At 30.1% G+C, this 22,128-nt stretch overlaps 2 protein-coding genes and 1 long non-coding RNA gene across 3 annotated transcripts in view; 2 read left to right on the top strand and 1 right to left on the bottom strand.

The window, feature by feature from the left end:
• LOC142320869 (uncharacterized) overlaps positions 1–22,128 on the bottom strand; it is a 436,047-nt gene that overhangs the window by 295,184 nt on the left and 118,735 nt on the right. The gene's annotated exons all lie outside the window — the stretch shown is intronic.
• Positions 5,912–8,479, top strand: LOC142321498 (ejaculatory bulb-specific protein 3-like). The gene is made up of 2 exons (XM_075359630.1): positions 5,912–6,189; positions 8,066–8,479. The coding sequence occupies exons 1-2, from the start codon at positions 5,997–5,999 to the stop codon at positions 8,245–8,247; spliced, it is 375 nt and encodes a 124-aa protein (XP_075215745.1). The 5' UTR covers positions 5,912–5,996; the 3' UTR covers positions 8,248–8,479.
• On the top strand, positions 19,185–21,705 carry LOC142321497 (ejaculatory bulb-specific protein 3-like). Its single transcript, XM_075359628.1, has 2 exons — positions 19,185–19,428; positions 21,294–21,705. The coding sequence occupies exons 1-2, from the start codon at positions 19,236–19,238 to the stop codon at positions 21,473–21,475; spliced, it is 375 nt and encodes a 124-aa protein (XP_075215743.1). The 5' UTR covers positions 19,185–19,235; the 3' UTR covers positions 21,476–21,705.

Genomic DNA, 22,128 nt, shown 5'->3' with positions numbered 1-22,128 from the left:
ATTCACCCTTTCCCACAAAAGTGACTATATTTATATATATATTTAGCTATATTTTGCTACAGAAAAAGGAGCTAGTGGGAGATGTTTGTGTCTATATTTTTTACATTATTAGGTCTTCAAACCACTATATAAATTTTTTGCCCTTCCTACTTCAGTAGTCTGTAGTAACAAAAAATAATATGTTAGATTTTAAAAATAAATTTAAAAACTTATTTTAAGTTTAAACAAGTTTCGCAAATTACCCATATAGTTAAAATGTAACAAATCATAATTTTTTTAAAGTCCGCTCTTTAGTATTTCTTGAAAAACAAATTAGCCGAATAGTTTCACCAATTAGCCTAAAATTAGTTGTAATTTTTTCAAGAAAATTACATCTTTATTTAGAATTATGGCTGTACGTTTGAAACTATTATATAGTGCTTTTAGTTAGATTTTATAAGAAAGGTACCTATTGTAATAGGTACCGTGATTCGACTTATTCGCAATAAGGTCGTAATTTCGAAGTATCTTCGCGTTTTAAATCCCCCAGACCCCAAAACCACTGTCAGCTCAAAAGTTAATATATATATATATATATATATATATACGAATATATATTTTACTTTCCTGTGGACACGAAAATTGCCGAAATTTTGCTCCAATCAGTTTCAAATTGTTTCTTCAAAACAACTCGTCCCAAAAATCGGACGATGGTGGTGGAAATGGAGGGGCTTTTTCGAAAAAAAAATATTGCAATAACTTTCTTATTAAGTAAAACATCGAATTCGTTTGAAGTTCCTACTATTATTTGGTTAAGAGCCTAAAACGAATGTAAGTAAAGTTTTTTGATTTCATCAAGCATTGGCCCAGGGGGGAAAAAATTGGGTTTTGAAAACAAAAGTCATACCTCCCTTAATAGGCACATTATTGAATCGGTTTAAAGTGGTGGTTAGCCCTCTAAACATTACCTAAGACTATTTTCTGAAACAGTTTTTGATATGACCAACCCTTACGGCAAGGGATGAACAAAATGTTGCTGGAATTGTAAGAAGATGGAGCTTGTCGTACGCTAAACATGTGAATTTTTTTTCACATGCAACCATTGTCGTATTGAGTAGATTTGTAGTTTTTCTTAAATTTAAGGTGGAAGTCTTTTTTATTTCCTACTTATCACCGGTTAAATCTACCTCCACCTTCTGGCGTACCGAAAGGATTTTTTTTAACTATATATCACAAAATTATAAAAAAATACTTTTATACAAAAAAAGCGTAAAAAAAGAATTCAAAATTTTTGTTACTGTTTTTCAATTAAAAGGTATTTTAATTTAATGGTGAAGATGTAAATAGAGAGCTTAAAATGATTCAGCTGAAAAATCAATTGACTTGACTGGTGTAGCCGAAATGGAAAAGTTCTGCAATTAATTGCCGGCTTTTTTATAATGGCCCCAAAATTAATTCCCAAAACGTGAAACAAGATTCAGTCAGTCATGCTTTGTGCTTTAATTTTTAAATTATTTAAACTCGAGTTAAAATGATTTAACTTATAAATAATATTATTGCATATATAATTTATTCAGTAAAGTTTCAGTATAACACTAAGTACCAGTATTTTATTTTTAAATTTATCTAAAAAATATCTAAAAAAAGTTATATGGCTAAATAAACTTATTTACTCTAATCATAATTTTACTATTAAATCAGATATTAGAAATCGGGGAAAATTATTTGCCTATTCATAAGATACAAAAAAAATTAATAAATATTGATTTTTATTTGCGTGTTTGATACATTAGACGTTTTTATGTCCCAGTACTTCGATTAACATTATTCTGAATGGAAGTAAAAACTTGTACGGAAGAAAGTTTCCGGCTGTCAGTAATCTATATCTACACTACGAGTATTACATAAAGAGAAAGAGGGTTTTTGTTTTTTCGGGATAAAGAAAAAACTATTCTATTTTTATCCATGTTTCTTGGAATAACTCAGAAGGTTTTTTAGATATATTTCACCTCGAAAAAAAAAAATATATTTATATAACTATTTGTATATATATATATATATAGTAGTGGAGATTTGCTGGCTTAAGAACAAACTTTAATGGATTTAATTAACGAACTGTGAGTCTCTATCGCTATGTCAGCTGGGTTTGAAATGAATTATACGAAGGAATCGTATGAATAATATTACAAAAATAATAGAATTACATATACACTATCTGAAACAATATTAAATCAATTTAAAAACTCTCTGTTTGACAATAATGGGTTTATCGTGGAGACTGCCTATGTGTCTAGAGTGGTGATGTATGCGAAACCGCAGAAGGCTAGACCAATCATCACCATAAACTGGTAATAAACGGGGAGCCCCTGTGGCGCTATTTTTGAAGGTGCAATGGGGTGGTTTTATAATATTTCTGCAAACAATTGCCCTATTTTCAAAATTCAAACGAGGTATTTGTTAGTATTTGTTAGTAGGCTGAAGGCTAACATTTGCGTGCATGTTAGATCGAATCCCGGTCAGGTATGGCATTTTCACACACGCAAAAAATCATTCATCTCATCATCTGAAGCAATACCTAGCGGTGGTCAAGCTTTGCATGCATCAGGTATACTCTCGATCTAACAGATCACGGTTATTTGAAAATTTATAAATAAAGTTTGTTATTGCATCACGTAAGAACCAACTGACTCATTACTTTAAAATTTGCAGGACACATTCGTGTTATTCCACGGAACGTTGTAAGCCATCAATCGAGCTCCTAGCTCCTTTCAAGATTAAGATATTAAAAATATTCATTAGAATAATCCTTTTACTTCATTATTACATTTCTACCACCATGGCAAAGAAATAATTTATGAATTTTTCTCGCAAAGTTGTGTGTGTGCTTTAGTTACTACTGTTCTATCTTACGTAATTTCTTTTCTTTTTCAGGTTTCCATAAAACTTGAATACTATAATTATTATTTATTAGTATTATTCTCACAACCATGAGGATAACGTACAGTGCGGGAGTCCAGCGGGTGGAGCCCGCTGGATAGATAGGAATGGCGACTAAAGCAAGCTCTGCGGGTTTCCAGGACATCGGTCCTTCTAGAAAATTGGGAATGGTGATCGAAGCGAGCTCTGCTGCCATGGGGTAAGCTCCTTTGCCTTTGAGGCCGCGAGGAGCCCCTGAGTTGGCTCTGGGATTCGCCTGGACTGACTTCAGCCCCGAGAGTCCAGGTTCTGGTTAGACGGGAAGTATATATATATATATACTTATATTTATATTTATTGAAATGTAATAAAAAGATTGAATTTATTTTCAATGAAAGAATATCTCGCATCTGACTATTCGTTCACAAATAGCTAAATTACAGAGGAAAATTAAAAACGTAGGTACTTGAAAGTTAGAGGAGAGGTCTAACCAGTTTTTCCCCAGTTTTGTATTCCCTACATTGGCTTTAAATTTTATCTAGTATTAAAATCTAATTTTCTGACGAGTGCTGACATTTATTATCAGGTAATTAGCGACTATATAATTAAAACTGTATTAGTTCAATTTTTTTAAACCTTTTTAAATTTCTTCTATCAATTTGTCTCTTCTAAAACTTCTATCCAGACTGAAAATCCAAGTCAAATAAATTTATTTATTTCGTGCAAAGTACGCATACAAAGAGGTTGATACACAATCTTACGTATCAAATTTAAAATTAAAAAAACAACGAATATATGAGAAGTTTTTGTAATGAACATTTTAGGCTTAATTAAAACCAAATAAGCAAATTCGATAATTTCTTTGTTTTATTTTAATTTTTTTATAAACCTTTGATGATCTTGTAGTGAATTTCTTCCCGTTAATATAAATGGAAGATGTTCTAAACGAATAATCATTCATTTTAGTATAAACTTCATTACGATTTTTTGAAAGACGGCGCAAAATTAACAATATCAGTTACTTTATAATTGTTTGCTTTCTGGTGATATTATTAGTTTTTTCTAAATCAAACAGAAAGTCGGAGTAAAAAAAAAATTTCGATAAAATGGTGAAAAAAAAATCAAGATGGTCAATACTGATACCTAATTAAACTGGTCTTTGGTATGATACGAAAAACTCTTTTCTATTTTTCGTTACTCTTTTAATCGTAAAATAGTCATTTTTAAGTTTGGATGTTTGCCTATCTGAGGGAAGTAAATCATAAAATAATTAATATTTTTAATTAATCTTTTCCAATATTTATGTGTTTTCACTGTTAAGTAGCAATTTATAAAAATTTGTTATATAATTTTAAGTAGTATAATTGAAATGTGTTTTAAATAATCTATTCGTTTTAATTTGCGTGTCAATTGGTTTTTAAATTATTTTAAATAATTTTTTTTTTCTCTAAATCTTTCATAGTCATAGTGTTTTTAACAAATTCTGTATATTTTTAACTTGTTTTCATTCTTACTTTTGTTATGGAACTCTATAATGCACAGATTAAATTTTTCCAACTTCCTTGGAGGTGCGATAGCGCCCTACCCTTTCACCCGTAGAATACCGATTTAGAATCCGCCGATCAGGCAAGATATTTCTCATAAGTTACAAAATTTTCATTCCATACAACCGCACACAAGCTTTGAGGTTATTTATTGAATTTTCAGGAAAAAAAAAATTTAATCCGTTTAAATACAATTTCATCTTATATCTCACAAGACTGATATCTTATATCTCAGCTTTACCTGAGCTCTGACAGTCCAGTTCTTCAGGTCAAAGTCGAAATTTTGTACAGCCACCAAACAGAAAACTAGAAAAATAATTGTTCTCGGATCGGTCTTTAAATAGAGCTATCCCTATCAAAACTCATACTGAGAAAACAATGGTTATTGTTGAAAGTGAAATGATACCATGAAACCAATGGGCATTTAGCAAAACTGCACAAAAAGCTACCAGAGTGAAAAGAATGAAGGATAAGGGAAATGGGTAAATTGTGTAAAAGATATCTATTACAGAAAGACTGTGAAGTTGGATGAACAACTTCACCTGAAAGAAATTGGAATCAATTAGAGAAATCAGGATATCTGTACCAGCAAAGGAAGAAGCACTACAACAGTTTTGATCAGTTTTGTGCAACCAATATATATATAAACTGAGCAATATAACTGTTGACACTCAATGAAGGGTAAGCAAAATAATCCATTTAAAATAAGGTAAAAAATAAACCATTTTAAAAAATAAGATTGAATAAAAATAAATAAATATATAAAATTATTGCAAAAATTTTAGATGATATGTTTGAATGCAGTGATTGATTTTAAAATAATATGTACATATCATAGAGCAACCTACCTTTTAACAGAGAGAGATACATATGATGGGGAATGAAAATTTTTATTCTTGCTGTTAATCTTTCTTTCTATACTGAAAAAATACGTTAAACCAAGGTCAGTAAATTTTCTTGTTTTTATTTTTAATAATATGGAAGAGGATTAAAATATTACTTGTATAATTTCAAATCAATAAGATACCGCAAAAGTGTTTTTCAGAATTATCCTATCATTAGAAATTTTTTACGTGAATTATTTACTGTGATCCACAAAAATTAATGAAAGAAATTGATATTTATGTTTTTTTTTCTATCTATTTATGACTATATCGTAATAATTTTACAAACAATGATATTTATCATCATTACTAGTACTACTAATTTTATTATTATGATTATTATTTTTTAGTTATTATGGTGATTATATACGGAACGTTGGGGTTATATTGTTTCTGATGTACGAGAATAGACAGACAATTAGATGTCAGAATAATATCACCTCCACCACTACTACTACTACGACTAATAATAACAATAATAGTAATGTTCTCTTCCTCCTTATATATCTTACGGTTCAAGGAATATCCAAATTCTGCAATTATCAGTTTTAATTGTGTACATGAGTTCTGCATATAAAAAGAGAATACTGCAGTATACTGTTTATTACACAAGTTCAGTTGAAGCTGTGAGTATCTACCTATCACTAATAATAATCTTGTTTTCATTACAACCATGAAGGTCTTATTTTTATTTGCTATCTTATCTGTATCTACGTACATGTGTTACGCTGATGAGGAAAAGTATACAGCAGCATGGGATAATATAAATATCGATGAAGTAATGAATAATGAAAGGCTTATGAAGCAATATATGGATTGTATCTTAGACAAAGGCCCTTGCTCACCAGATGGAAAAGAACTTAAAAGTAAGTTAACTTACAATATTATTATAATATTTTTTAAATAAAACTTCATTTAAGAAAAAAACAACTTTTTTATATTATCCAGAAACACTATAATACGTTTGTATACATATACAAACCATAAGTAGTAATCTGAAATCAAAATGGTTGAACCAATTTTCATGAACGGAAGTTAAGTAACTTATTTTTGGTTTTTGAAAGATATAAAATAATTTTATTGACGTTGAAATGGTAGAGTGTAGACACAATATTTTAATTTTCAAATTGAAATCTAAACTCTTAAAATGCTATATAAAATGAAATAAGGGGGAATGATTTTAAATTTATTTAAAATCATATTATGTATGACTTCTCTAATACATATTATGTATTAGGGGTTTCTAACAATACTAAGTTTGAAGAATAATTAAAAAACATTTATGCTAAATAATCATGAAAATTGATAAGTTCGAAGATGAAAAATAATTATAAAAAATACGTAGATCGATAATAAATTAAATGAGTCGATAGAAATTGTTTTTAAAAAAGTAGTTTGAAACTAATATAGAAAAAATATATTTTTAGAGATTTCAGTCAGAGCAAATACTTACTCTAAAAGATCAAAATTATTGTTATTAATATCATATTAATTAAAATTTTGTAAAATTTTAATCCTTTAAACAATATTTTAATCCTTTAATTTGGGTATATTGTATTAATTTAAAAAAAAGCTTTTTTAAATTAGAAAAACTAAGTTTTTTGAAGCCCCTTCAGACACTCCTGTAAAAAATGCATCATAAAAAAAAAACTTTTTCTTGCTCTTCATTTGTAATAAATGTGCTGTCATAATTTGTTTTAAATTAACCCTAATGAGAAATTTTCTTTAGTTAGATTTATCTGTTTAATTTTAGCAATATTTTTAATTAAATTCTACTTTTTATATTATCACATATTTACATTTACATTCTATTTTGTTTGTTATTTAAAAATTAATTTTGATAAAATATTTTGTCAACAATATTATCATTCTTCAGAAATATTAATGTTCAGAGGTATGTTGAATAAGTTCAACTTATTCAAAAAAGAAAGATACAATCAAACATGAAAAACCAAGATTTTGAATTGAGAAATTCCTCTAAAAAGTTTCTCCCCTGTTTACTTCAAAATTTTGTAAGAAATATATTTCTAGAAAATATTTTTAAATGTTGATAAGTTTTAAAATAAGTAATTATTTAGAAAAAAAATCTTTAAATATTGATCAAGAAGCAAAATTACATTGGTGGATCACATAATTATTAAAATATTTAGGATTAGATAATTTCAAACAACAAAGGACAAACTATTTTACAGAAAACTAAGACAAAATTAAATAGCTGTACTATTAATATAAAGATCTCAGTTAAAAGCATGCATGAAGAGAATAAAATGAAAAGTGTAATATGCAAAATTTTATAAAACATTTATAAATGTCAATTATATTTATAAATGTTACCGCTGGCTTTAAATCTTATTATCTATAAAATGTTCAATATCATAAAAATTAAATTTGCTAAGTGCCAATGTGGCATTGAGGATTAGCACTTGCCCTCATATTTTGGAGGTAAGTAGTATTAGACCAGGCTAGATCACATGTATTTTATTGTTAATGGCTCTTTAATGATCTCTCCTGTTCAGCATTAATCTCAAAATATTAATTATTATCTGCATTGTCAGTTATTTATTTAATATATTTAACTCTTAACAATTTTTACCCTGTGCAGAATGGACTACACAAAAATAGAGCAACATAAGGGAGTCTTATTCTGATATCTCCTTTGTTTTTATCATTCTTTGTAATTTGAATTGTGTATAATAATTAGTATTATAAAAATTCAATCATACTAACACTCTTTTTTTACAGAGCATATTCCAGACGCAATTAAAACTAAGTGTGCAAAATGTACTGATAAACAAAAGGAAGGAGCAAAAAAGGTTATTCGTCATTTAATCGAAAAAAGACCAAATGACTGGGAACAACTTAAGAAAAAATTTGACCCAACTGGTGAAGCATTTGAAGCATACAAACAAGAACTCAACTTATAAAAAAACTCTTAAAAAATAATCAAAATAAATTTAAAACTTTTAATTTAATAGAAAATTTATTATCTGACTTTGATGATTAATTATAAAAAAATTTATCTTGAATAAAAATAAATTACTTTTATGAATTCATAAAAAAAATGTTACTCTGATAAATTATTTCTTTTACTTTTATTTTATTCAGTTCATTGGATAAACCTTTCTAATCTAAATAAAAAAATGTAATATTTTAAAACCATGTTTTTATTCAGCTGTTTGTTTTTTAACGTTTACTTTATCTTGCAACTTAATATCCTGACCTAGTAATTTTTACCATAATTTTTCCATTCACTGCAACACATGTGAACAATTCTTTTCAGAGGACTACAATTTTATTTGCAATATTAATTATTATTAATGCATATTTTATTTATTTGTTTTACATTAATGTTTTTTTTTTTAATTTTTTACCAAAAAATATGTGATGGCATGTTTGGGTCATCTAAAGGAATGATTTCATTGTTGGAAATCATACAAAAAATTGTACATATGTATTATATATAAACCTGGCTAGTTAGTCTGGTGGTTAAACTTGTCAATGCAAAATCAGCTGAAGTTCGAGAGTTCTAAGGTTGGAGTCCTTGTAAAGGCAGTTGCTTTTATACGGATTTGAATGCTAGACTGTGGATATCTTATTAAGCACCCACGGAGCAATTGGTCCTCGCCGTTAGGCTTTAACACAGTCGCTCCAGTGTGCCGTGGCAGTCGTCTGCCCCCCTGTCTTGCCCTCCTTTAGGGCTTCCCTCCAGGGTCCCACAAGCTTCATGAAGATGCAGTAGCCATCTCTTCTGGACGACCACTGCACCCTTCGGCTAGTGGGCTGCCCGTCCCCTCCCTACTCTAGGTTGCTGTACCCGCGTTTCACAGGCACAACAAACCACCGCAGCCCCCCTCTCACACCTGTGGGTCCCAGATGCATCCTCGGAGCACCCCGACTAACCCCCATTCTTGCATATGGAGGAGCCAGATTGACCTCTGCAATCAGGCTGCCTCCCTGGCCCTTCACGGCGACCACGATTCGCCCCCTTTTTTATATTTTTATTTTTATTTTTTTATTTTATTTTAAGTACATCCAGTCATAGTACTCCACGGTAGCACACAAACAGCAATCTCTCCCTTCATCCTTCGAGTTCCGGTTAACTGTAAGGTGCCTTGTTCGGTGCACAGAACGCCTTTACCATCACTCGATCCACTTTAGGATCGTAGACTTTACAATATATTTAAAAACACATGATAAAAAAATACAAAATACATAAAACAGCATTAAACATTGTTACAATGGAACACCATCTTGATAAGCATTGCAACTAAGGAACATATTAAAAAACATTACAACTAAGAAACATACTAGCTAACGCAGCAATACCAATTATGAGGAGTGCATCCTGCCCTCAGGTTATGCTCTTCTGACACACAGTGTGTTCTAGATTATTCATACATTAATGATCATACAATTACATAATAACTCGGTAAAAAACATACATTTAATGAAACAACTATAGACAACCTGTAGTTTTTTCATTATAGTAGACTACCTTATAGCGAACTGTAAGGTGCCTCGTCTGGTCCGTTCACAGTACACCTTCACCATCAATCGATCCACTTTAGGATCGTACACTTTACAATATTTTACAGATACAATGCTACAATAGAGAGTTACATCATGAAAAATATTACAAGTAAGAAACATATTAAAAATATTACAAGTAAGAAACATATTAAAAATATTACAATTAAGAACATACTAACCTAACACAACAATACCAATTCTGAGGAGCACATCCTGCCCTCAGGTGAGACTCTTCTGACACACAGTGTGCTCTAGATTAATCATGCTTCCGTGATCATACAGATACATGATAAAAAATATAGAAATACAAAATACAATACAAAAACAGCATTAAACATTGCTACAAGGAAGCAGCTACAACTATCAAGGAGATCCATTCTCTTCTGGCACAATTTGCACAGATTTCGACGCAGTACGCAATAGTGCGTCGCACTTCATTGATTCCAAATGTCATACGAGATATCCCTCATGCCGCACGGGGATACAATCACGAAAACATTAAAACTAATAAACATATTAAATACATTACAACTAAGAAACATATACTCAGGCTAACACAGCAATTCCAATTATGAGGGGCGCATCCTGCCCTCAGATGATACTCTTCTGACACACAGTGTGTTCTAGCTTAATCATACATCCACGATCATACAAATTACATAATAACACGGTAAAAAAATAAATTTAATGTAACAACTATAAACTATCAAAGAATTCCTTATACGAAGAATCAGCTGGCCCTCTTCCTAGCGTTCGGCAGGGTACGAGGTCACTGCCCTCGTAGTGCTTCCTCAATTCTACGCTGTTCTTCCTCCTTGTTCCGTAGTATTTGGGACACCAGAGACTCCACGGCGCCCCACTCACGTCTTCCCCGGAGCATGTACCCCACCACATTGTCTGCCGTTAAGCACATGAGCCCCATCCATCTCCTCACGTGGTCCCACCGTACGCATTCAAAGATGGTGTGGTGTGCGGTATCTACCTCGGTACAGTACAAGCATTCCGGGGAATCACTCTCTTCCCAAACCTGTGGAGATACGCCATGAAGTCTCCATGGCCCGACAGGAACTGGGTAAGGTAGAAAACCCACCTCTCCAAATCCCCGCCGGACCCATGGCCTGATGTCCGGAACAAGTCTTCTCGTCCATTGTCTCTTCGTGGAGGCCGTCCATCTTTCCTGCCAGTCCCGTAAAAGCTCCTCCCAGAAGTCTTTCTTCGCCATTACTCCTTTCTTCTTCTGCAGTTGTTGCACCCTTAGCTTTATCGGGGGGACCCCCGCAATAACCTCAGCCGCATCTCAGACACCGTTCGATACGCTGAGGCTATCCCCAACAGTCCTCTTCTCTGTTGGGCGGTCAGCTTTGACTCATTCCTCTAGATGTTCACAGCCTCCGACCACCGGCGCTGCGTACAGAAACGTCGATGTGGCAACTGAGAGGATGAGCCTCCGCTTTCCCGCCCGGGGGTCCCCGTGTTGCTCATCAGCCTTGAAAGTTTGGCTACCACTCCTTCTTGACCGCCTCCTTCACGTGGGCTGAGAATTGGCAGGACTTTTCCAACCAGACACCCAGATACATCACTCTGATCTTGCGTGCACCTGGGTGCTTCCGACCTCCACAGGTTATTTGCAGGTTTGGTCTCAATTAACCACACGTCTCAGGAGTGGATGGCCTGAGTCTGTTCAAGATTACACATTTACCAGTACTTTTAAACTTACACACCAGACTGCAAAACCAGAAGTATAAAGAATTCAAAGAAGAGAATATTTTGTGGTTGATTATTATTAAAATTAGAGAGAGAGTGCAAGAGAGATGAGAGAGTCTTATGTGGGAGAGAATTAAGTAGGTACAAGTTTAGTTAATTTATTTAGTAATGGAAGGAAGTATAGACGATCTTAAAGAGGATAAAATTAATAATAATTGTTTTCAGTTGATTTTACTAACACAATGTTTTCTCAGAACTAAATTCTCAAGAAATTTTGTAATTTATTGGCAATTTAACGAACTAAAATTATTTCAAACCTAAATAAAATGTATGTTTCGTATCCAATTTTTTGTGCTTTACAACAAATTTTTCGGAAATTACAAGAAACAAAGTTCAAGGAATTATTTTAAAAAAATATTCCAATACAAAAAACATGTAATATCACTATTCTTTTCGTATAATTTACGTCTCAAGAGATTTACTATAGTCTCATGTTACTGTTGAAACAAAAATAAGCGAAATTTTTCGTCAACTGCAATTAAACAAAATAAAACCTTTCGTCAACAAAATAAACCTTAAAATTAGTTCCGTTTCTTCCAAAAATATTCTGTGAATAATGTACGAAACTGGCCAAGAATCTGAAATCACATAAACTGGAAGTTGCATGAAAGAGATTGATATTTTTAGTATACGAAAACATGGGAAGCGTAACCTAATTTAAACCCGAGACCTTCTGTATTTAAAGCTGAAAAGCTATCATCCTATCAAAGAATGAAAACTCCTAATTACTTTGCATATTAGCTAACATTGTTATATTTAATAAAATTGTTTAAATGGTTAATTTAAAAATACCCGAATTTATATTTTTTCTACGAACAGAAGTTCTCTTAAAATTCAGAAACCGCTCTGTCGACCGGAACTTTTTTTTACCAATTATTGAACTTTGGTAGATTTACCTAGATAACTCCACTACTAGTGAAGAGTAAAGCTTATTTTATTTTACGATGCCTTTAGTCCTATATAAAAATGTTCAGTTACAACCAAAACACGTTCTGTAAGAGTTATTTATTTAGTTCAGACTAATAAAATTTACAAAATGGACGGAATTTTATTTTTCTTATCTTCATTTACAAAAATAATACCAACTATTCTCAAAAGGATTTAACAGAAAATTTGTTTCACGGTTTTTTTTTTTAAATTTACGTGACGTAATTTTTAGTTTCCCGGCTATTGCCATATATGAAGTTATAGCACTTAACAGGTAAGTATATAGACAAGTAAATCTAAAAAATTGGTCTTTTTTACATTCTGTTCCTTAAGAGACGTTAAAATTTTAACAAAAAAAAAAAAAAAGAAAACAGATTTTATTAAATTTTAAATAATCTGAGAAAAAAGTTTTTATTCCAATCCTCGCAAAGATCTATATATATATATATATATATTTTATTTATTTTTTGACAGACGACATTTCTGAATAAGTAAATATGTATGTTGTCCTTATAACTCTGTATCCCGTACACTGATTTTTTTTTTTAAACTTTGTAGACAGCCGGCTTCCGTGGCGCAAATGGTGGCGTATCGGCCTTTCAAGTGAAGGTCCCGGGTTCGAATCCGAGTCAGGTAGAACAATTTCACACGCTACTTGTCATTCATTTCATCGTCTAAATCAATACCTAACGGTGGTCCTGGAGGTTTAAAAACTTAGTAGCTAGTTACTACCTTCGGGGAGAAAGAAATAAAATTTTGGCAGAAATAAAATTTCATATCTTTACTGAGCACTTTATCAAAGAATATTTCTTGCAAAATCTTTTTTCTGTCAAGACCAAAGATTACCAAAATTTTTGTGAATCACAAAAGTGATTATATTTATATATATATTTAGCTATATTTTGCTACAGAAAAAGGAGCTAATGGGAGGTGTTTGTGTCTTATATTTTTTCCGTAATTAAGCCTTCAAACCACTATATAAATTTTTTGCCTTTCCCACTTCAGTAGTCTGTAGTAACAAAAAATAATATGTTAGATTTTAAAAATAAATTTGAAAACTTATTTTAAGTTTAAACCAGTTTCGCAAATTACCCATCACAGTTAAAATGTAACAAATCATAATTTTTTTAAAGTCCGCTCTTTAGTATTTCTTGAAAAACAAATTAGCCGAAAAGTCGCACCAAATAGCCTAAAATTAGTAGTAATTTTTTCAAGAAAATTACATCTTTATTTAGAATTATGGCTGTACGTTTGAAACTATTATATAGTGCTTTTAGGTAGATTTTATAAGAAACGTACCTATTGTAATAGGTACCTATTGTAATAGGTACCGTGATTCGACTTATCCGCAATAAGGTCGTAATTTCGACGTATCTTCGCGTTTTAAATCCCCCAGACCCCAAAACCACTGTCAGCTCAAAAGTTAATATATATATATATATACTTTACTTTCCTGTGGACACGAAAATTGCCGAAATTTTGCTCCAATCAGTTTCAAATTGTTTCTTCAAAATAACTCGTCCCAAAAATCGGACGATGGTGGTGGAAATGGAGGGGCTTTTTCGAAAAAAATATTGCAATAACTTTCTTATTAAGTAAAACATCGAATTCGTTTGAAGTTCCTACTATTATTTGGTTAAGAGCCTAAAACGTATGTAAGTAAAGTTTTTTGATTTCATCAACCAATGGCCCAGGGGGGAAAAAATTGGGTTTTGAAAACAAAAGTCATACCTCCCTTAATAGGCACATTATTGAATCGGTTTAAAGTGGTCGTTAGCACTCTAAACATTACCTAAGACTATTTTCTGAAACAGTTTTTGATATGACCAACCCTTACGGCAAGGGATGGGCAAATAATTGCTGGAATTGTAAGAAGATGGGGCTTGTCGTACGCTAAACATGTGAATTTTTTTTCACATGCAAACATTGTATTGAGTAAATTTGTAGTTTTTCTTAAATTTAAGGTGGAAGTCTTTTTTATCTCCTACTTATCACCGGTTAAATCTACCTCCACCTTCTGGCGTGCCGAATGGATTTTTTTTAACTATATATCACAAAATTATAAAAAAATATTTTTATACAAAAAAGTGTAAAAAAAGAATTCATAATTTTTGTTACTGCTTTTCAATTAAAAGGTATTTTTATTTAATGGTGAAGATGTAAATAGAGAGCTTAAAATGATTCAGCTGAAAAATCAATTGACTTGACTGGTGTAGCCGAAATGGAAAAGTTCGGCAATTAATTGCCGGCTTTTTTATAATGGTCACAAAATTAATCCCCAAAACAAGAAGCTTCACAAAGTAAATTTTTTATTTTTCTTATCTTCATTTACAAAATTCTCAAAAAGATTTAACAGAAAATTTGTTTCACGGTTTTTTTTTTTAATTTACGAGACGTAATTTTTAGTTTCCCAGCTATTGCCATATATGAAGTTATAGCACTTAACAAGAAAGTATGTAGATCGGTAAATCTAAAAAATTGGTCTTTATTAAATTCTGTTCTTTAAAGACGTAAAATTTTAACAAAAAAACCAAATTTTATTAAATTTTAATTGAGAATAAAGTTTTTATTCCAATCCTCCCAAAGATCTATATATATTTATTTTTTATTTATTTATTTATTTATTTTTTTTTTTGACAGACGACATTTGTGCATAAGTAAATATGTATGTTGTCCTTATAACTCTGGACCCCGTAGACTGATTTTTTATTAAACTTGGTAGACAGCCGGCTTCCGTGGCGCGAATGGTGGCGTCTCGGCCTTTCAAGTGAAGGTCCCGGGTTCGAATCCGAGTCAGGTAGAACATTTTCACACGCTACTTGTCATTCATTTCATCCTCTACTAAATCAATACCTAACGGTGGTCCTGGAGGTTTAAAAACTTATTAGATAGTTACTACCTTCGGGGAGAAAGAATGTATTCAATTTTTGCAGAACTTTGAGAAAGGAATGGGGGTGCTCTGGCCGAAATAAAATTTCAAATCTTTACTGAGCACTTTAACAAAAAATATTTCTTGCAATATCTTTTTTCTGTAAAGATCAAAGATTACCCAAATGTTTGTTTAATATTCACCCTTTCCCACAAGTGACTATATATATATATATATTTAGCTATATTTAGCTATATCTTGCTACAGAAAAAGGAGCTAATGGGAGGTGTTTGTTTCTCTATTTTTTACAATATTAGACCTTCAAACCACTATATAAATTTTTTGACCATCCCACTTCAGTAGTCTGTAGTAACAAAAAATAATTTGTTAGTTTTTAAAAATAAATTTAAAAACTTATTTTAAGTTTAATTACTCATTACAGATAAAATGTAACAAATCATAATTCTTTTATAGTCGACTCTTTAGTATTTCTTGAAAAACAATTAGCCGAAACGTCGCACCAATTTGTCTAAAATTAGTTGTAATTTTTTCAAGATCGGTAACAACTTTATTTAGAATTATTAAGTGCTTTTAGGTAGATTTTATAAGAAAGCTACCTATTGTAATAGGTACCATGATTCGACTTATTGGCAATACGGTCGTAATTTCGACGTATCTTCGCGTATTACCCCCAGACCCTAAAACCACCGTCAGCTCAAAAGTTAATTTATATATATACGAATATATATTTCACTTTCCTGTAGACACGAAAATTGCCGAAATTTTGCTCCAATCAGTTTCAAATTGTTTCTTAAAAATAAAACTTCCCAAAAATCTCATTCAGGTATGTTAACGGCTAAAATCGGACGATTGGGGTGGAAATGGGGGGTGGAAATGGGGGGTGGAAATGGGGGGTGGAAATGGGGGGTGGAAATGGGGGGGTGGAAATGGGGGGTGGAAATGGGGGGTGGAAATGGGGGGTGGAAATGGGGGTGGCTTTTCCGGAAAAGAATATTGCTATAACTTTCTTATTAAGTAAAACTTCGAATTCGTTTGAAGTTCCTACTATTATTTGGTTAAGAGCCTAAAACGTATGTACGTAAAGTGTTTTGATTTCACCAACCATTGGCCCAGGGGGGTGGAAAAAATGGGATTTTGAAAACAAAAGTCATACCTCCCTTTATAGGCACAGTATTGAATCGGTTTAAAGTGGTCGTTAGTCCTCTAAACATTACCTAAGACTGTTTTCTGAAACAGTTTTTGATATGACCAACCCTTACGGCAAGGGATGAACAAAATGTTACTGGAATTGTAAGAAGATGGGGCTTGTCGTACGCTGAACATGTGAATTTTTTTCACATGCAACCATTGTCGTATTGAGTAGATTTGTAGTTTTTCTTAAATTTAAGGTGGAAGTCTTTTTTATCTCCTACTTATCACCGGTTAAATCTACCTCCACCTTCTGGCGTGCCGAAAGGATTTTTTTTAACTATATATCACAAAATTATAAAAAAATATTTTTATACAAAAAAGCGTAAAAAAAGAATTCATAATTTTTGTTACTGTTTTTCAATTAAAAGGTATTTTAATTTAATGGTGAAGATGTAAATGGGGAGCTTAAAATGATTCAGCTGAAAAATCAATTGACTTGACTGGTGTAGCCGAAATGGAAAAGTTCTGCAATTAATTGCCGGCTTTTTTATAATGGCCCCAAAATTAATTCCCAAAACGTGAAACAAGATTCAGTCAGTCATGCTTTGTGCTTTAATTTTTAAATTATTTAAACTCGAGTTAAAATGATTTAACTTATAAAGAATATTATTGCATATATAATTTATTCAGTAAAGTTTCAGTATAACACTAAGTACCAGTATTTTATTTTTAAATTTACCAAAAAAATTATTTAAAAAAAAATATAATATTAAATCAGACATTAGAAAGCGGAGAAATTTATTTGCGTATTCTTAAGATACAAAAAAATAACAAAGTTAATAAATATTGATTTTTATTTACGCGTTTGATACAATAGACGTTTTTCTATCCCAGTACTTCGATTAACATAATTCTGAATGGAAGCAAAAACTTGTACGGAAGAAAATTTTCGGCCGTCAGTAACCTATATCTATATACTATTACATAAAGAGGAAGAGGGTGTTGTTTGTTCAGGATAAAGAAGAAACTATTCGATCAATCACACAACAAAATTTTTATTCATGATTCTTGGCATAACTGAGAAGGTTTTTTAGATATATTTCATCTCGAAAAAAGAAAGAAAAAAAAATATATAATTTTTCAAAAAACACATAATTTTTCCAACTTCCTTGGAGGTGCGATAGCGTCCTACCCTTTCACCCGTAGAATATCGGTTCAGAATCCGCCGATCAGGCAAGATATTTCTCATAAGCTTTGAGGTTATTTATTGAATTGTCAAGAAAAAAAAAAAATTTAATCCGTTTAAATGCAATTTTATCTTTTCTCAAGACGGTCCAGCTTTACCTGAGCTCTGACAGTCCAGTTCTTCAGGTCAAAGTTGTGCTTTTTGTAAAGCCATCAGAAAACTACAAAAATAATTGTTCTCGGATCGGTCTTTAAATAGAGCTATCCCTATCAAAATTCACTGAGAAAACAATAGTTACTGTTGAAAGTGAAATGATAACATGAAACCAATGGGCATTTAGCAAAACTGCACAAAAAGCTACTAGAGAGGAAAGAATCAAGGATAAGGGAAATGGGTAAATTGTGTAAAAGATATCTATTACAGAAAGACTGAAGTTGGATGAACAACTTCACCTGAAAGAAATTGGAATCAATTGAATATATATAAATGTTATATATAAATATTAAATATATATATATAACTGAGCTATATAACTGTTGAGACTCAATGAAGGGTAAGTAAAATAATCCATTTAAAATAAGTTTAGTATTCCGAATCAGAAAAAACTGCATCTACCATCCTTCACTTCATTTTCTTCAAATCATAATACATTAAACTACTTCATGAAAATTTGTTCAACTGTTAGAGCTACAGGAGGAACATAAACATACCTCCCAAACATTCCTTCCTAAGACAGTTAAAAAGGATGTAAGGTACAAATATGCAATGTTAATTTTACTTTATTTTCATTTTACAACAAATGGATTACACCATTTAAAAAAATAAGATTGATTAAAAAAATATATATAAAATTATTGCAAAAATTTTAGATGATATTTTAAAATCAAATCAATAAAACAGCACAAAAGTTTTTTTCAGAATTATCCTATTATCAGAAATTTTTTAGGTGAATTATTTACTGTGATCCAACAAAAATTAATAAAATAAATTGACATTTATGTATTTTTTTTTTCTTTATCTATTTATGCCTATATCATAATAATTTTACAAACAATGATATTTATTATTATTACTAGTACTACTATTTTTATTAGTATGATTATTATTTTTTAGTTATTATGTTGATTATATACGGAACGTTAGGGTTATATTATTTCTGATGTACGAGAATAGACAGACAATTAGATATCTGAATAATATCACCTCCACCACTACTACTACTACTACTACTACTACTACTACTACTACTACTACTACTACTACTACTACTATAACTAATAATAACAATAATAATAATTTTCTCTTCCTCCTTATGTATCTTAGGGTTCAAGGAAAATCCAAATTCTGCAATTATCAGGTTTAATTGTGTACATGAGTTCTGCATATAAAAAGAGAATACTGCAGTATACTGTTTATTACACAAGTTCAGTTGAAGCTGTGAGTATCTACCTACCACTAATAATAATCTTGTTTTCATTACAACAATGAAGGTCGTATTTTTATTTGCTATCTTATCTGTATCTACGTACATGTGTTACGCTGATGAGGAAAAGTATACAGCAGCATGGGATAATATAAATATCGATGAAGTAATGAATAATGAAAGGCTTATGAAGCAATATATGGATTGTATATTGGACAAAGGCCCTTGCTCACCAGATGGAAAAGAACTTAAAAGTAAGTTAACTTACATTATTATTATAACATTTTTTAAATAAAGCTTCATTTAAAAAAAAAAACAACTTTTTTATATTATCCAGAAGCACTATAATACATTTGTATACACATACAAACCATAAGTAGTAATCTGAAATCAAAATGGTTGAACCAATTTTCATGAACACATGTTAACTCATTTTTGGTTTTTGAAAGATATAAAATGATTTTATTGATGTTGAATGGTAGAGTGTAGACACAATTTTTTCATTTTCAAATTGAAATCTAAACTCTTAAATGCTATATAAAATGAAAACAAAACGAATGATTTTAAATATAATATAAATATTTTAAATATATTTAAAATAATATTATGTATGACTTCCCTAATACATATTATGTATTCGGGGTTTCTAACAATACTAAGATTGAAGAATAATTAAAAAACATTTATGCTAAATAATCATGAAAATTAATTAGAATAAATCTGAAAATCAGTATAAATTGATAATTTAGAAGATTAATAATAATTATAAAAAATATGTAGATCAATAATAAATTTGTTTTAAAAAAAGTAGTTTGAAACTAATTTAGAAAAAATATTTTTTTAGAGATCAGTCTCTCTAAAGATAACAACAAAATTATTGTTATTAATATCATATTAGTTAATATTTTATAAAATTTTAATCCTTTTTAATCCTTTGATTTTAATACAATATACTCATACTCAGTATATTGTATGTTTAAAAAAAAGCTTTTTTAAATTAGAAAAAACTAAGATTTTTGAAGCCCTTTCAGGAATTCCTGGTAAAAAAATGCATCATAAATAAAAAAAACTTTTTCTTCCTCTTCATTAATAAATAAATGTGCTGTCATAATTTAATTGTTTTAAATTAACTGTAATGATAAATTTTCTTTAGTTAGATTTATCTGTTTAATTTTAGCAATATTTTTATTTAAATTCTGCTTTTTATATTATCACATATTTACATTTCATTCTATTTTGGTTATTATTTAAAAAATGCTTTTAATAAAATAGAAATATTAATTGTTCAGAGGTATGTTGAATAAGTTTAACTTATTCAAAAAAGAAAGATACAATCAAACAAGATAAACCAATATTTTTAAGTTGAGAAATTCCTCTAAAAAGTCTCTCCCCTGGATACATCAAAATTTTGTAAGAAATGCATTTCTAGAAAATATATTTTAAATGTTGATACGTTTAGATGTAATACATTTATAGAAAAAATAATCTTTAAATATTGATTAAAGATCAACCAATATAATTTTGCTTCATCACATACTTATTAAAATATTTAGGATTAGATAATTTCAAACAACAAAGGACAAACTATTTTACAGAAAACAAAGACAAAAATAAATAGCTGTACTATTAATATAAAGATCTCAGTTAAAAGCATGTATAATGAGAATAAAATGAAAAGTGTAATATGCAAAATTTTATAAAACATTTATAAATGTCAATTATATTTATAAATGTTACCGCTGGCTTTAAATCTTATCTATAAAATGTTCAATATCAGAAAAATTAAATTTGCTAAGTGCCAATGTGGCATTGAGAATTAGCACTTGCCCTCATATTTTGGAGGTAAGTAGTATTAGACCAGGCTAGTTCACATGTATTTTACTGTTAATAGTTCGTTAATGCTCTCTCCTGATCAGTTTTAATCTCAAAATATTAATTATTATCTACATTGTCAGTTATTTATTTAATATATAAATTAAATATATATTAAATTTAATATATATTATATAGACTTAAGGGAGTCTTATTCTGATATCTTCTTCGCTTTTATCATTCTTTGTAAACTGTGTATTATAATTAATATTATGAAAATTTAATCATACAACACTCTTTTTTACAGAGCATATTCCAGACGCAGTTAAAACTAAGTGTGCAAAATGTACTGATAAACAAAAGGAAGGAGCAAAAAAGGTTATCCGTCATTTAATCGAAAAAAGACCAAATGACTGGGAACAACTTAAGAAAAAATTTGACCCAACTGGTGAAGCCTTTGACGCATACAAAAAAGAACTCAACTTATAAAAACTCTTAAAAAATAATCAAAATAAATTCAAAACTTTTGATCTAATAGAAAATTTATTACCTGACTTTGATGATTAATTATACAAAAATTTATCTTGAATAAAAATAAGTTACTTTTATGAATTCATAAAAAATATATTACTCTGATAAATTATCTCTGTTACTTTTCTTTTATTCAGTTCATTGGATGAACTTTTCTGATCTAAATAAAAAAATGTAATATTTTAAAACCATGTTTTTATTTAGTGTTTGTTTTTTAATATTTACTTTCCCTTACAACTTAACATCTTGACCTAGTAATTTTTAACATAATTTTTCCATTCACTGCAACACATGTGAACAATTCTTTTCAGGGGACTACAATTTTATTTGAAATATTAATTATTTATATTATTATATTATTATATTATTATTATTATTATATTTTTTATTTTTTACCAAAAAATATGTGATTGCATGTTTGGGTCATCTAAAGGAATGATTTCATTGTGGGAAATCATACAAAAAATTGTACATATATATTATACATAAACCTGGCTGGTTAGTCTGGTGGTTAAACTTGTCAACGCAAAATCAGCTAAAAGTCGAGAGTTCTAAGGTTGGAGTCCTTGAAGGCGTTGAAGATGTACCGCATGAAGATGAGGTAAATGTGT

Source organism: Lycorma delicatula, chromosome 3 (genome assembly GCF_047948215.1).
Source record: "Lycorma delicatula isolate Av1 chromosome 3, ASM4794821v1, whole genome shotgun sequence".
NCBI lineage: Eukaryota > Metazoa > Arthropoda > Insecta > Hemiptera > Fulgoridae > Lycorma > Lycorma delicatula.
This window is presented reverse-complemented; position numbering and strand designations above follow the sequence as displayed.

Excerpts from the sequence above, each read along its gene's own strand:
- LOC142321498 (XM_075359630.1), top strand. The coding sequence starts at position 5,997 with ATGAAGGTCTTATTTTTATTTGCTATCTTATCTGTATCTACGTACATG. Across the intron at positions 6,190-8,065 it reads AGATGGAAAAGAACTTAAAA|AGCATATTCCAGACGCAATT; the intron begins GTAAGTTAACTT and ends CTTTTTTTACAG.
- LOC142321497 (XM_075359628.1), top strand. The coding sequence starts at position 19,236 with ATGAAGGTCGTATTTTTATTTGCTATCTTATCTGTATCTACGTACATG. Across the intron at positions 19,429-21,293 it reads AGATGGAAAAGAACTTAAAA|AGCATATTCCAGACGCAGTT; the intron begins GTAAGTTAACTT and ends TCTTTTTTACAG.